At 39.0% G+C, this 17,735-nt stretch overlaps 1 protein-coding gene across 1 annotated transcript in view; it reads right to left on the bottom strand.

Moving 5' to 3' along the window:
- Positions 1–16,569, bottom strand: part of LOC138332553 (cytosolic carboxypeptidase 1-like) — a 45,778-nt gene extending 29,209 nt beyond the window's left edge. The window contains 3 exon segments of the mRNA XM_069280558.1: positions 609–708; positions 710–743; positions 16,001–16,569. Of these exon segments, the coding sequence (XP_069136659.1) occupies positions 609–708; positions 710–743; positions 16,001–16,569 (703 nt within the window).
- Positions 16,570–17,735: the final 1,166 nt, after the last annotated feature.

Here is a 17,735-nt window from a genome sequence, read left to right as displayed (position 1 = left end):
TATAATTAAATTAGCTTGTAATGATCCAATATCAATTGTGATTAATCAACTATCATTAATTATCTAATTGAATATATTTTGGAAAAAAAGAAAGTGAGAGAGGGGAGAGAAACATCTTTACAGGAATTTTCCATACTGAGTGATATAACATGTTTTCTCATAAATTTGTGGTACAATTTTTAATATGACTATAATTATTCTTAAATTGAATAATATACATATAGTTACATAATATGCATTTATGGCCCCTGTGGCAGTGTGATATGAAGGTTTATTTATCCGAAGTTTCCCTTGGGGAAATATTACATCTGAGGGTCATTTGAACAAACTCAGTAGCCCTTTCATCCCTTAGAATGACAACATGCCAAATATTAGATTTCTTAGCTCATTCATGACTCCTTTATGAAGGAAGTGCCAGACAGACAAAGGGATTAAAGCTGAAACTTGCTCTTTGGTCAGGTTTTTTGCTAGTTAATTCATTTATTTTTGTTTTTACACCCAATCAAATGCCAATGTCATTTATTTACATGGAAGTTTTTTAGTGAGAAACTAATCAGAAGGACATATTGAAGATTCACTGCCCTATTGATGAATATAAGATTGAGTACCTTGTGTGTTGAGAATCTGAAATATTTTAGATGTGACGTATCGTAAGTGCTGTAGATCTTCCCCGCATGGTTGACTCTTAGCAGACTTTCCACCAACCTTTATCCAGCTGCTGAAACAGTCCCTGCAGGCGCGACCTGTTACAATAATTAGTCATAATGATAATACAACTAAAAGTAACAAATAATTACATGATAACAATTATTATAAATAACACAATAAATATCTATATTTCCAAAGTATTAGATATGTTTGCCTGTATGTAACAGAAGGATTGAGGGTTTTCAACATTTACCTGTAATTCAAATACTGAAGCTGTATAAATAACATATCAATTCCAAAGCTGACAATGTCTGTAAGAAGGTAACAAGTATCATTTTATCTTTGAAAAACCCATACACTATGTAATAAAGCAAGATTATAGTGCCATATATGATATGTTTTTTTCTTTTACCGAAATAAAAACAAAGTTAAGTGTTTTCATCAGTACAGACCAGACTGTTTCTCTGCTTGAAAAACATTGTTTAGGGTTTGAAATTAAAATGTAATAGTCACTAAATTTGAAAGTAAAAGGGATGAAAGACTAGACAGTAAATACTCTCAGGCTAACAATCGCGTGGAATTGCATATATAAGTGTAAAGCACCTGAATTTTAGTTTGTTTTTGTATTCTGTAAGATCTTTTCCTTCCCACTTGTTTCACGATTCTTTCTTCATCAATGTATTAACCTTCGACATTAAAGACCTACTGTTGTGATCAACTTTCAATCTATTTTGTTTACCTACTATTTCATTTCATTGGATTGGAATACCTTCCAATATGAGTTAGGAAAATACTATTTCGCCAAGACATTTACTTTAATAGCAAAAATCCTGAGAGTAAATTGCATACAATAGAGAAATGTGTTAACTAGCATTTTACTAACCTTCATAATTTGGACTTTCAAATATACAATTAGCCTTTGAAACCTACACTAAAATATCCTATGCACTATATAAAGACAAACCCTGATCTAGATCTATTACGTAGGTTTGTTTTTCTCCAGTTATACGCCATGCATGGTCTTTTCTTTTGATAAGTGCAGCTCTCAGTGGTGAAGTAATTTAAAGATAAAGAATGTCAATACCTTCAGTCGACACACAGCTTTTACTCACGATTATAAGGTGTTCTCACCTTCAAATAATAACCTGGTATAATACTCCTCTGCTCTCACCTGTTTACTATATACGGACTGGGAAATATTTACACATTACCCTCACCCCCCCCCCACCGTATCCCCATGGTTACAACAGGAGTCTAGGTTCTAAAAGCTTTCACACATATCAATTTTAGATAGCTTTTCAGGACATTTTAGCAGATTTCTATTTAAAATTCAGTATTTAAATATACATTTTCCTATGATCACTTCACACATACTTCATTATGAGGAACAGATCAAAATATAAATTAATTCTATACAGTATAAATTTCAGATACAGCATACAAAAATATCTGTATAAATAATACATGTTTATCTATTCAAGGTAGATTACATATAGGTACTTCTAAATCATATACATGTATGTTAATTATGTAAATTAATAAATAGTTGATTTAAAATCTTGAATTAAAATCATGCATTATCTCTAGTTTTAATTTGAGTTTGACTAATATGCTACACAAGGTGGGAGTTGGTATATACCGTAATGGCAAAATGTATTCAACAATAAAGATCTAGTGTTTCATAGATCTTTTAGTAAATGGTGTAGCAGGGATTTTGAATACTTCTAAAATTATTCTTGTCGATTGAGTTGATGAATTACAGAAACATTTGTATTCTGCAAATGTTTCGACCATGATTAATTAAGATTTAGTCCCAGTGAGTGCAAAAGAAACACTAATTTAAAAAGTCCTGCAAAAAAAAAACAAATTGTTTAAAATTGAAATGAATTACTTTTATGTGTATAATATCAATAATATATATATTGATTCACATGATTTATTACAACTTCTGAGTTCACTCTTTTCAATGGACAATCATGTAATTTAATCTACTTAGATTACAAAAAAAAAAATCTATGGAGTCATGTTGAGTAAAGTTGTGTAATCTCTCAACAAAATAGGAGGGGGTGTGGGTGGGGTGCTACAGTAATGTTGGGGCACTTATCATAGAGGGGTGGGGGTGGGGTGTTGTTACATCATAGAGGGGGTGGGGGGTGGGGTGGGGATTTTACAGTAATGTTGGGGCAATTCATCATAGGGGGGTGGGGGGGGTGGGGTGTGTTTGTGGGTGTTAAAGTTAATGTTGGGGCACTTATCATAGGGGGTGTGGGGGTGGGGTGTTTGTTACAGTAATGTTGGGTAGGGCACTTATCATAGAGGGGGTGGGGTTGTGTGTAACAGTAATGTTGGGGCACTTATCATAGAGGGGTGGACGGATGGTGGGGTGTTACAGTAATTGTTGGGTGGCAACTTAATCATAGACCTGCGCGGCTGTGGAGGGGGTGTAACAGTAATATTGGGAGCACTTATCATAGACGAGGGGATTGGGGATGGGGTGTGTACATCGTAATGTTGGCCCATAATCTACCACTCCCCGCATCATACCAGGGGGTCCGGTCCCCCGGTGTTTAACTGTAATATTTGAAGCACCTAACGTAGAGGGAATTGGGGCGCTGTGTTACAGTAATGTCCCTGTGGCACTTATCACCCCTAGACCCCCCCCGGGCGTGGGGGTGGGGTGTTACATGTAATGTTTGGGGCACTTATCATAGAGGGGGTAGGGGTGGGGTTACAGTTGTTGGGCACAGTAATGTTGGGTACAGGCACGTTATCATAGAGGGAGGTGGGGTGGGGTGGTTACAGTAATGTTGGGGCAACTTATCATAGAGGGGGTAGGGCGTGAGGTGTTACAGTAATGTTGGGGCACTTATCATAGATGGGGGTCTGGGGTGGTGGGGTGTTACAGTAATGTTTGGGGGCACTTAATCATAGAGGGGATGGGGGGGTGGGGTGTTATTTTTGACAGTAATGTTGGGGTGCACTTATCATAGAGGGGTGGGGGTGGGGTGTTACAGTAATGTTGGGGCTACTTATCATAGAGGGGGTGGGGTGGGGTGTGTTTACAGTAATGTTGGAGGCACTGTATACTAGCAGTGGGGGGGGTGTCCCCCCAGCCCACCCCCCCCCCTGGGACCACGGTTGCCCCCCCTGTTCATTCCCCCCAGGTAACACCGGTCAATGTCTGACCCCCCGGCACTTCATCATAGAGGGGGCCTCCCGGCGCCGCCCGTGGGGTGTCCCCCCTACCCAGTCCAATCGTCCGATCTGTCACATTACAGAGGGGGAAGGCCTGCTTTCCAGTAATGTTGGGGCATATATAGAGGGGGTGGGGGTGGGGTGGTTTACACGTAATGTTGGGGGCCACCTATCATAGAGGGAGGTGGGGCATGGGGTGTTACAGTAATGTTGGGGCACCACTATCATAGAGGGAGTTGTTGTGGGAGGCTGGGGAGTGGGGTGTTTCAGTAATGTTGGGGGCACTTTATCATAGTGAGTGGGATAGGTGGGCTTCTGCTAGTAATGTTGGGGGCACCTGATCACTAGTGAGGGTGGGGGTGCGGAGTATATGTTTATACAGTAATGTGTGTTAGCAACCTAACATAGAGGGGGTGGGGGTGGGGTGTTAACAGTAATGTTGGGGGAGCACTTATCAAAGAGGGAGGGGGGCGGGGGAGGTGGAGTGTACTACATGTCTAATGTAGGGGGTAGGGGGGAACGTTTCCATAGAGGGGGGTGATGGGTGGGTGTTACCAGTAATTGTTGACGTTTCACCTATCATAGAGTTAGTGGGGTGGGGTGGTTACAGTAATCGTTGAGGATCACTTTATCATAGAGGGGTGGGTGCGGGTGTTACACTAATGTTGAGTCACCTTAGTCATAGAGGTGGTGGGGACGGGATTGGCGTTTACAGTAATGTTGGGGACCACTTTTATGCAGACTCGAGGTCGGTGGGGTGGGGGTGTTACAGTAATGTTGGGCTTCACTTATCATCAGAGGGGATGGGGGTGTGTTACAGTATAATGTTGAGTCGACTTATCATATACAGGATAGAAAACTATTGGTAATTTATTTAATTTACCATTTAGGGTAGTACTATCTTTATCCGAACAAGATAGTAACAGCGTTTAAAGTCAGAGTCTTACATGTATACACCACGCAGCGCACTTGTTTAAGTCTGATATCATTTCATATTAACATCAAAGTTTGTTTTATATACATTATATCATTGTAGCGTTATGAAAGCTCGAATCTGGTCGAGACCCTAGGCTCCAGTAAATTGTACATAGATCAATAAACTGATCAAAATATATAAAGCTTTTAAGTTAAAGTTCTTAATCAATAGTTGTTAACATAGAGGGGGTGGGGGGGGGGGTATCCGACAGTGTAAATATAATGTTGGGGCATGTTAGAGGGGGGGGGGGGTCAATTCTATCCTATGTACAGTAATGTTGGGGCACCTCTGACATCCATATCAAAAGGGGGTGGGGGGGATAGTTACACAGTAACTCATGTTGAATGATGTTAAAATTTTCATAGGGGGGTATAATACTCCATTCACAATGAATGGCTATTAATAAGAACTTAAGTCCATTTTCAGGAGACTTGTACTACATGTTTGGCTTCTCACTCGACCACCCTCGACAACATGTGTACCTTTTCCACGGCAGCTTTTTACACCGGTATTTTATCTAGCTAATTATGCATAACACTGGGACATACAAATATATCATTAGTAACTATTCAATCATAGGGGGGTGGGGTGTTACAGTTAATAATCGTTGGGGCACACAAAAAACTATGTAGGAATTCAAATAATTGGGGGTGGGTCCCATATATATAACACTAACAAATTACCATAGAGGGGGCAAGTCAGCTGTACAGTAATGTTGATCACTTATCATAGAGGTTACAATTGCATGCTACATGATTTTGAGTTTTTCACGCAGTAATGTTGGGTTTTTAGAGGGGGTGGGGTGCTGTTTAAGGTAACACAGGTGAAATCATTTCACATAAATCAAAGTTTGGTTTATATACATTATATCACCTCCATTAATAAATAAATAAATAAATACTTGTACGTTTATGAAACTGATCTGTAGACCCTCTGGCTACAGTAAATTGTACATAAGATCAATAAAACGATCAAAATATATTTAAAGCTTAAGTTAAAGTTCTAATCAAAAGTTGTTAACAATACACATGGGGATATGTAATATCCGACAGTGTAAATATACTGTGCAATGTACTTACATGGTCGTCTATTCTATCCTATGTACACCGTCTGACATCCATATCGAAAATGATAGTCACACATTAACTCAAAGAATGATGTTAAAATTTTCAGTTGTTATAATACTCCATTCACAATGAATGGCTATTAATAAGAACTTAAGTCCATTTTCAGGAGATATGTCTACATGTTTGGCTTCTCACTCGACCACCCTCGACAACATGTGTACCTTTTCCACGGCAGCTTTTTACACCGGTATTTATCTAGCTAATTATGCTTAACACTTAGGACATACAAATATATCATAGAATAACTATTCAACATTTTAAAAGTCACACACAGGTTATAATCGTACTACATTTCACAAACTATGTAGGATTTCAAATAATTGGTGTGTCCCATATATATAACACTAACAAATTACCAAATGCAAGTCAGCTGTATGTGTATTGATCTATAAGTAGCTTACAATTGCATGCTACATGATTTTTTTTTTCGGGGTGACCTGAAATCAACAATGTATTTTTAGTAAACAACTGGCTCCACCAATGTAACATGTTATTATAACACAGATGCTTATCACATACAATGTAGTTGTTTTCATTTCCAGCCACGGTTCCTATAATACATTGTTAGTATAACATACTATAGTTATAACAAAGTGTTCAGATCGCCAATGATAGCAATACATTGTACTTGGGTAGGAGAAGGCATGGGTAAACCCACTACAGGCCCTTCCCAACCTCCAATTAATAAATAAATAAATACAAATCTTTTATTTTGTTTTACATCAATTGAGGAAAATAAGTCTAGTAGAGACTTGTAGTAAGCACGCGAGGGGGTCTAGAGTTGGGCCCGGAGGGGAAACCAGGGAGTCAGCTCCGGAGAGAATTCAAGTTCACATGATGCATTCCAGGTTACCCTGGCCACTTTTCATGTCTGTGCCGGGGACTCGACCCCAGCAAGTAGCCGGATTTAGGCGGAAGGCTTAACCAACATTTTTCCCGACCAACCCTCTATTTCATGCACTAAGGGTTATATTAGAGATTGGACGATTAATCAGTTGAGTGATACTGAAGTAAAAATATTGGGAGGAAAATGATGACAAAATTATAATGGATGGTGGAGTCAAATCTGAATTTCAAATTAGTGTATTAGCAATAGGAAAGAAGTGGTTAACCATGCAAAGGTCAACTCTAGGACTACAGTAGCGATTTGTCTGATTACAGGTTCATTGTTTTCTTTTCTCGTAAGGAATTCTGAAGGATTTACCTTCTAAATCAATTATTGGGCCCCACCTCCCCACCCCCTGCCCCAGGGGATCAGAGCCAACCATTTATACCCGTTCTTTGTTCCCCTTCCTCACACTGGATGTCTATGTGGCCAAAATTTGGTCACAATCCAAGCGAACTCTAGGGCAAGTAGCGATTTTATTGGACTTTCTACCTCTATTTCCACCTATTTGGGACCTCATCCGGTCCTGCCCCTGGGAGGGCAGAGCCACAAAATTTATTGACAAGTTCTGATCTGCCCCTTCCCCTATAAGGATGTTTGTAGCTAATTTGGTTACAAAAAAATCCATGCCAGAACTCTATGACTAGTAGCGATTTAAAGGGATTAACCTCTATTTCCATTATTTGGGCCCACACACTCCTGCCCCCAGGGGGTCAGGAAGCAATAATTTATACAAGTTCTGTTCCCTGTCCCCAAGGATGTTTGTGGCCAAATTTGGTTACATTCCATGCAGAACTCTAGGACAAGTTGCGATTTATAGGATTAACCTCTATTTCCCCCAAATATTGGGCCCCGCCCCTCCTGTCCCACGGGGGGTCAGAGCCAAAATTTATACAAGTTCTGTTTCTCCTTCCACCCAAAGGATGTTTGTGGCCAAATTTGGTTACAATCCATGCAGAACTTTATGACTAGTAGCGTTTAAAGGAAATGTTGACGGACAGACGGACGGACGGACGGACAACGGACGCCGCGCCATGACATAAGCTCACCGGCCCTTTGGAGTATTAGTAGTAGTGGCAAACAATTACGGCAATACAAAGAACTCTTTAATAGAAAAAGTTCAGTTGCTGATTTCATTTTATTGAATGAAGGTCTTTTTGACCCCTGTAACCTTGAATGAAGGTCAAAGTCGTTTATTTAAACAAATCTAGTTGCTGTTTATCACAGCTAGCATACTACAGGCCAAATAAAAGTACCCTGGGTCTTTTGGCTATTATGAGAAGTCATTTGGTTGAAAAGTTTACGCACAGTGCACAACTGAAGGGGCAAGATGACGGACTGTGGAATGCATGATGACAATAGATCATCCCGACCCACTGGATCAGATGACCTAAAAGGTCATAGAAGTGATTGTTGGGTAGAAATATAACTCAGAAGATGAAGTATCTGGCGCTAGGTAGTAGAAGTGGTCATTCGGTAGTCAAAAAAGGTGATCAAAAGTGGAAGTATCTGGTGCTAATTATGTAGTGAAAATGGTACTTGTTCGACAGTGGGAACTGGTCATTGCCCAGCATGAGATAAGGAGAAGTAGTTGTTGGGATATAAAGCTCATATATGTATGTTGTGTAGTGAGAGTTGGTTATTGGTAGTGGATGTATGTGTTGTGTAGTGAGAGTTGGTTATTGGTAGTGGATGTATGTACTGTGTAGTGAGAGTGGGTTATTGGTAGTGGATGTGTGTGTTGTGTAGTGAGAGTGGGTTATTGGTAGTGGATGTGTGTGTTGTGTGTGAGAGTTGGTATGTAGTGGTTATTGTATGATGTATGTATGTGTAGTGGATGTGGTTATTGGTAGTGAATGTGTGTGTTGTGTAGTGAGAGTGGGTTATTGGTAGTGAATGTATGTGTTGTGTAGTGAGAGTTGGTTATTGGTAGTGAATGTATGTGTATAGTGAGAGTGGGTTATTGGTAGTGGATGTATGTGTGCTGTGTAGTGAGAGTGGGTTATTGGTAGTGGATGTGTGTGTTGTGTAGTGAGAGTGGGTTATTGGTAGTGGATGTGTGTGTTGTGTAGTGAGAGTGGGTTATTGGTAGTGAATGTGTGTGTTGTGTAGTGAGAGTGGGTTATTGGTAGTGGATGTGTGTGTTGTGTAGTGAGAGTGGGTTATTGGTAGTGGATGTGTGTGTTGTGTAGTGAGAGTGGGTTATTGGTAGTGGATGTGTGTGTTGTGTAGTGAGAGTGGGTTATTGGTAGTGGATGTGTTTACTGTGTAGTGAGAGTGGGTTATTGGTAGTGAATGTATGTGTGTTGTGTAGTGAGAGTGGGTATTGATAGTGGATGTGTGTGTTGTGTATTGAGAGTGGGTTATTGGTAGTGAATGTGTGTGTTGTGTAGTGAGAGTGGGTTATTGGTAGTGGATGTATGTGTTGTGTAGTGAGAAGTGGTTATTGGTAGTGAATGTAGTGAGAGTGGGTTATTGTGAGTGTGTTTGTGTAGTGAGAGTGGGTTATTGCTAGTGGATGTGTGTGTTGTGTAGTGAGAGTGGGTTATTGGTAGTGGATGTGTGTGCTGTGTAGTGAGAGTGGGTTATTGGTAGTGAATGTGTGTGTTGTGTAGTGAGAGTGGGTTATTGATAGTGAATGTATGTACTGTGTAGTGAGAGTGGGTTATTGGTAGTTGAATGTGTGTGTTGTGTAGTGAGAGTGGGTTATTGGTAGTGGATGTGTGTGTTGTGTAGTGAGAGTGGGTTATTGGTAGTGGATGTGTGTGTTGTGTAGTGAGAGTGGGTTATTGGTAGTGGATGTGTGTGTTGTGTAGTGAGAGTGGGTTATTGGTAGTGATGTGTGTGTTGTGTAGTGAGAGTGGGTTATTGGTAGTGAATGTGTGTGTTGTGTAGTGAGAGTGGGTTATTGGTAGTGAGTGTGTGTTGTGTAGTGAGAGTGGGTTATTGGTAGTGAATGTGTGTGTTGTGAAGTGAGAGTGGGTTATTGATAGTGAATGTGTGTGTTGTGAAGTGAGAGTGGGTTATTTGTTGTGGATGTGTGTGTTGTGTAGTGAGAGTGGGTTATTGGTAGTGAATGTGTGTGTTGTGAAGTGAGAGTGGGTTATTGGTAGGGGATGTGTGTGGTTGTGTAGTGAGAGTGGGTTATTGGTAGGGGATGTGTGTGTTGTGTAGTGAGAGTGGGTTATTGGTAGGGGATGTGTGTGTTGTGTAGTGAGAGTAGGTTATTGGTAGTGGGTGTGTGTGTTGTGTAGTGAGAGTGGGTTATTGGTAGTGGATGTGTGTGTTGTGTAGTGAGAGTGGGTTATTGGTAGTGAATGTGTGTGTTGTGTAGTGAGAGTGGGTTATTGGTAGTGAATGTGTGTGTTGTGTAGTGAGAGTGGGTTATTGGTAGTGAATGTGTGTGTTGTGAAGTGAGAGTGGGTTATTGGTAGTGGATGTGTGTGTTGTGTAGTGAGAGTGGGTTATTGGTAGTGAATGTGTGTGTTGTGTAGTGAGAGTGGGTTATTGGTAGTGGATGTGTGTGTTGTGTAGTGAGAGTGGGTTATTGGTAGTGGATGTGTGTGCTGTGTAGTGAGAGTGGGTTATTGGTAGTGAATGTGTGTGTTGTGTAGTGAGAGTGGGTTATTGGTAGTGGATGTGTGTGCTGTGTAGTGAGAGTGGGTTATTGGTAGTGAATGTGTGTGTTGTGTAGTGAGAGTGGGTTATTGGTAGTGAATGTGTGTGTTGTGTAGTGAGAGTGGGTTATTGGTAGTGAATGTGTGTGTTGTGAAGTGAGAGTGGGTTATTTGTAGTGGATGTGTGTGTTGTGTAGTGAGAGTGGGTTATTGGTACTGAATGTGTGTGTTGGATGGTGAATGTGTGTGTTGTGTAGTGAGAGTGGGTTATTGGTAGTGGATGTGTGTGTTGTGTAGTGAGAGTGGGTTATTGGTAGTGGATGTGTGTGTTGTGTAGTGAGAGTGGGTTATTGGTAGTGAATGTGTGTGTTGTGTAGTGAGAGTGGGTTATTGGTAGTGAATGTGTGTGTTGTGTAGTGAGAGTGGGTTATTGGTAGTGAATGTGTGTGTTGTGTAGTGAGAGTGGGTTATTAGTAGTGGATGTGTGTGTGTTTCTGTAGTGAGAGTGGGTTATTGGTGGTGGATGTGTGTTCTGTGTAGTGAGAGTGGGTTATTGGTAGTTAATGTGTGTGTTGTGTAGTGAAAGTGGGTTATTGGTAGTGAATGTGTGTGTTGTGTAGTGAGAGTGGGTTATTGGTAGTGAATGTGTGTGTTGTGAAGTGAGAGTGGGTTATTGGTAGTGGATGTGTGTGTTGTGTAGTGAGTATTGGTTATTGGTAGTGGATGTGTGACCGATAAAAAAACAGATTTTCAAGCTCTTTTGTAATCTTACTAATATCAAGTATGTAATATAAATGATCATAATATTCAGAAAATATGAAAAAAATGTCCACAAATTAATTCATTATCATTATTAGAAATACCAATAACTTCTTAAGTTACTGTTGAATAAAACTCAAGTTGTCATGGTCCAGATCAATTATTGATACCCTAAATATTTTTATCCCTTGATAGAACCACCAGAAAGATCATTTAATCCTCAAACATCGTGTCACTCTTATCAACTTGTATTGTGATATAAAATATCACCATCCAGACCATCTTGTAATACACAGCTCTGAAGCAACATATATAGCTGGTTGAACTCTGAGTATTCTATATGTATGCAGAGAAATTAAGTATTAAATCTGGAGGAAACTGAACATTGTACTTTATATACATCACACTAATAATACATGTACTGTATTCGCCATAATTACCACTCAGGGCTTTTAAAAAATGTAACAAAGTGGGCCCTGCTTATTTGGAACCAAAATCTAAGTTGTAGATGAAAAATCACAATATTTGAACTCTTTCCATACTCATGGCACATAATCTGCCACAGTGTCTGAACATACATAATTAATGCACATCATACCATAACATGAATTTCATGTTAATTGATATCTAAATATGGGATACAATGTCAATGCTATAAACATTACTGTATGCATAGCTGTAAAACTTTTTTTTTTACTCATGGTATATACGGCATTTCATAACTTCCAGTTCTTCTCCGGAAGAGGGTAGGAATCCGGAGCTTATGGGGGAAGGGAACTAATTACGACGAATACTGTAGGTGCAGTATAACAACAAGACACCGGCCTATTTTTGAATGAAATCAATGTAGACTTACGCCACACTTCTGTCCATTGTGTGATGATAAACTGGAGCTATCAGCACAAACAATCCCTGTTTCCTTATATGTTCTTCTTCAAACTTCACACTACAAATTAAAACACCAAATCACATAGAAATAAAGTTAGCATATAGTGTAAAAGGAGAGGGTCAATGTGGTTTGTACATAGTGTTAAATACGGTCTCTGTCACTAAACTGACAGAGCTTGCTTTTATGGCTGATCAGTACGTAGAGCCATAGTTTTTCATATATTGTCAGAGTCAGACAAGTTTAATACCAACAATATATATATGCATTCAACAGGAATGTCTATTTTCACCGCTCTTCCACATATGCATAATTTTAAAGGTGGCAAGATTGACGTGTGATGTTTAAGATAACCACAGATAGGCCAATATGTGCAGTATATGCCTGCAAGTGCAAAATGTAAATACAAAATTATATGGTCATGAATATCAAATTAGATTAATTAACAAGAGGACTAGGGTGAATGGCATTACAGGGAATGAAGTTGATTCTGCCATATAAACACAAAGGAAAATATCATAAAATATAACAATCATTGTTGTCTAGCTACCAATACTATAATAAGACCAACTGCATTGTAAGCAGACAATGTATAAGACCAGTTCAGTACTGTACATACAATATTGTAGTTTAGTAAACAATGACTTCATTAATGATCCACAAATAATGCTATCTTTAGCCATCAGATTAAATGCAACGAAATCGATTAAATCAATACCTTGGCTGAATGCCCCCCTACCATGTGGCAAGTGTTATAAACAATTAAGCCAATATTGTTGGGATCTCTGATTGACGTCATATATGGAACATAGTATACACGACAGCTTGATAGGCTTGGGCCATAATTAACAATACTAGCATGTCAGGAAATATAATAAATCAAACGCATGTAGTGTAATAAAAAAAATACTACAGATCAATGTCACCATTCGAAATAAGTTATTTCGCAAATTAAGATTTATATCTATGAAAATATTATAGAAAAGGGAAAAAACATACCTGACAGTGACTTTGAGAAAAGTTCTCTCATTAAAGTTAGGCTATGACAAGTGTCAAATCAAGTCCTCCCATGGTCTTTCAAAACAATATGGAATCCAAAATATCCTTGAATATTCACAGTATCTTACGACTCTTTAATCTTGAAACACAGTCCAATAAAAATGGTCTACAGTCGCTCGATTGAATGATTTCGGCCTACTTTTAGAGTTGCAATGTGACGCTGACCACCATGACCGTCCGACATGTTGTTTGTGATCGGTCACCAAGTGTGGCAATTAGATTAGAGTTATCCCCCTTGGAACACAAAGGTTGCGTTCGCGTGAACTTTATGAACACTATCTAAACATGTAAGGAGCAGATGAAGTATCTTTCAGATACATTATCTACATGTATATCTGAATTAAAAATAATGTATCTGCATTTATTGTCTGAAGGCTCTGCTCTGGTGAAAAGTCCTGTTTGAACTTTACTAATGAATAGCCTAACTTTTTTTCTAATATAACTTTTTCGAGATAGGAATTCATACCAAAGTTAAAAAATGTAATGAAAATAATATGGTGCCGTGTGCTTGATTTTAAACTTTCATGAATCAAAGATGGCTATTTGACGTAAATTGTCATTTAATCAGAAATTCACTTCATTTTGCGTGCACGTGTGTATATTTTTTATATAGAACTAGGAATTCATACCAAAGTTAAAAATGTAATGAAAATAATATGGCGATGTGCTTGATTTGAGCTATTATGAATCAAAGATGGCAATTTGACGTAAATTATCATTTATCAGAACTTCACTGTGTTTGCCGTACCCGTACATGTGCAGACACGAAACTATTTAAAGCAATATTTTGCAAATTTAGTTGTGAAATAAGTATGAATATTCACAAAATTGACAAAAACCTAAAATCATAAAAAAAAGGGGTCAGTCAGCTTGATTTTTTTTGTTCCGATCTAAAATAGAGCCTAAAGGAAATCTTCGTTTGGAATTTGAGACAGATCAGTACTTTCTGAGAAATAGTAGTTAAAAACTTTAACTATCAAAAACCAAGACGGCTTCCTGAAAACGCTTATTTGAAAGAAAAAAGGGTCCTCCCGCACATTTCTTCCTTCTTCATACTTCATTCTAGAAAATTTTCCTGCGCGGCGCAAGTCCTTAAACGTTCAAACACATAATGTAAAACCTTAAATAGTGAAAATTCAATACACACAAAACTAGACTAAAATGTCCATCAAGGGATTCTATGTACTATCTAAAAAAAAATGTCTCTTAAAATATCAATTTGTCTTAGCGAGAGAATTATTCTTTTTTTTATTTTACACAACAATGTGCCGATGGTGTGAAGCCGGTGTATTCAGATCGAGTAGGGTTGAATAATGTTATGACGACACAATTATCATTTCTAAATGCAGGTAGCTTTAAATCGAAAAATTACCATGTTAAGAACGCTTTATAATCATTAAAATGCATCATAAAACTCATCTCAGCCATTCTAAATCGTAATTTTTTCCCGGGGAGACCCCCGGACCTCGTAACACCAAATTCTCACGCCTTTGGGCGCTCGCAAATTCATCGAAATGCATCGTAAAACTCATCTAAGCCATTCTAAATCGTATTTTTTTCCGGGGGAGACCCCCCGGACCCCCCAAACACCAAAATCTCGCGCTTTCGGGCGCTCGCAAATTCATCAAAAGTCATTTAAGCTATTCTAAATAATAATATTTTTCCCGGGGGAGGCTCGGACCCCCCAAACACCAAAATCTCGCGCTTTTGGGCACTCGCAAAATCATCAAAATACATTGTAAAACTCATCTCAGCCATTCTAAATTACAATATTTTCCCCCGGGGCTCACCCTCAGACCCCTAAAACACCAATATTTCGCGCCTTCGGCGCTCACACGCTAATTTGGCCAATTTGCGTATTCTTTAATTTCCTTTTAGCGGGGGGGGGGGGGGGGGGGGGGGGGGGGAGGGGGGAGAGTTTTACAACCTTTGTCCCCCCACCCATAACGTTTCATCTTCCTACGCCATGTAGAAGACATACTTTAGAAATAAAGGGACACACTTTAAACTATAGAAGTAAATGATGTAATAATTGTCTAGCATAAACTCAAAGAAATGAACTCAAAGATTTGAATTTCTTTGTCCATTCAGGGCCTGGAGTGCCGTGTATGCGAATCCTATGATTTCGCGCCATTTGTTGACGTTATGTGACGTCATGATTCCTTGTGCTCTTTTTCGCCTTGGTGGATATTTTGACTTCATTCTATAGCTTTTAATTTTAAAAGTGTTATTAAGAGCGCAGCTCTCTGCGCGGCCGAAGGCCGCGTAGAGCGAAGCTCTACTAACCATAACACCTGTGTGAGCATATATATAGATTCCAATGAATTCCAGTACCCCTTGGACTTTGAAATCGTGTCCCGCGGGAAAAGTCTCGCGCCTCCATGCAGGCAGCCATGTTTTAATCACGTTATCAGCACGACGAGATTTGAAATTTTCTCTTTAGACAAAACGTGCCATCAGGATACACTTTGAAATTACTGTAAGTAGTTTTAGATAACTACACAAAGACAAGAACGACACAATAAATGCACTGGTCAAATGGTATAGGGCAAAACGACCGAGGTTCGGACGCTTTCAGAAATCCTTCTAAAGATTGTCTCCCTTCTTACCTCTCTCTGTTACTCTATAACAGCTTTAGTCTGTATCGACTTTCGGAACCTATCTGGAAGGATCCGCTTCGCAAATTTCTTAGGTTATGCAAGGTATGGATAGGGAAAATAACTTCCGAAGTTCCCAATGTGTTTGGTCTATGGTTCTAATCAGCAAAATCATATTGGCCACCTTGTACAATTCGTGTAAATGTGTGTTTGAAAGTGTAAAATAAGAATTTTGACCAATGGATTATACCTTGCAACAATTTTTTCTGGTTCTTCTGCCAGAGTTATGTAGGTTTCATCCATATTCCATATTCTGGTGGGGTCGTGTAGTATGCCGCTATTCTTCAATACATCATGCATTGCATTGAAATACCCCGAAACCCTTTCTTTGGTCATCATTTTGTGTCTCACAGAAGCGGTTTTTTCTGGTGTTCTTAATGACACATCATCATGACGTTGCTTTAGAAGTCGCCACCATTTTTCTGATGGCGTTCCATTTTTGAAGGCGCATTGCTTTTTCTTCGCAACCTCGCCGGCATACCTTAAAAAAGAGGCTTTAGAAAAGCCGATGCCCTGTTTTGCCCTTTCCTGGGCAAATGTTATGAGATGTCTTTCGTCATCAAAAGACAGCTTGCTGTTTGCACCGTCGGTGACATTTGATTGTACCCTTCCAGACACTCTGTCACCGAGCGTTGAACGCGCAACACCATGTTTTTTGGCAGCGGCTCTAACAGACATTCCCAGTTTGGTAATGTCATGATATGCTGCCAAAAGTCCTACTGGATCGCTTTTTCCTTTTCTGCTTCTCTTTTCTGACATTTTCTGCAATAAGAAATGGGAAAAACACAAAACACTAGTAAATATCTTTTCATTCTATTTAATCAAATTATTGCGCTATTAAAAGATCGTAATGTCAAGGTCAAACAGCGTGGCTAGCTGACGAAGCCTCTCCACACTCGAATCACGGCATTTGAAGCCGAAATTGCACTTTTGCTGTGGCCCTGTTGACTTTTTCCAACGTTCTATGCTTGCTTTAGCTTTCACATAGAGCTTACTGCAAACAATGCCTTCACGGAATAACTTGGCCACAGCAAAGGCATCAGTTCTCCGCAAATACGCAACTCTTCGTTCACAAAGTTCATCTCCACATATACATATAGCATTTATGTCTTTAGGATTGTCGGCTTCATGTTTCGCGTAGTGAACCAGGCCAACCTCCAACTCCCGTCGCCCCCAATGATGCATTCCCACAACATATAGGCCCCTGACGACAACGTTTTTCATACTGAAATTAGGATACATACATGTATATTATACAAGAAAAATTAATTTAGAAACATCAAAATTCTATAAGCATGAGTTTCGGTTTACTCTTCAAATGCTTAACTACGAGTGGTTAGACAAAACTTGATGTTTTTCAATTAATTTTTCTATATATGTATATATATATAAGCTTATTTATATACATAAAATAAAATAACATGTCCATGTAATGGATAGTAAATAATAACAAAATATTATTTGTTATCTTTTACAAGTATACATGGGGAACGACCGAATTGTTTTACTCTTTATTTATTATATACATGCATATAAGATAATTTTATACATGTATATAAGTTAACATAAAATCAACAAGATTTCTTGTGAGCGCGTTCGCTTCTCCATGGCAGCCCGATGGGCCCTCGGATGGACAAAAGTACTCACAAGTATGTTCGTGGTTTTGTTCTTTTTCTTATATATATATATCACCAGAAAGAGACTTTAATCCTTAATTAGAAAAGTTAGCATTTTATGAATGTCAAAGACGTCAAGTAGGTATACGTACAGTACCATGATTCGGACACTTCAGAAGCCGTCCGAACGATGGTCAAATTGACAGAATTTCGTGTCCGAACCAAGGTACATATCATGTTTTTGTTCTCATCTCCATTTTCTCAAAATCGATTTTGTTAATTTACTTGTTATATGATTGTTTCAATGAA

Source organism: Argopecten irradians, chromosome 10, assembly GCF_041381155.1.
Source record: "Argopecten irradians isolate NY chromosome 10, Ai_NY, whole genome shotgun sequence".
In the NCBI taxonomy this organism is placed as follows: domain Eukaryota; kingdom Metazoa; phylum Mollusca; class Bivalvia; order Pectinida; family Pectinidae; genus Argopecten; species Argopecten irradians.
The sequence above is the reverse complement of the archived record's forward strand: the minus strand, read 5'-3'. Positions and strand labels throughout refer to the sequence as shown.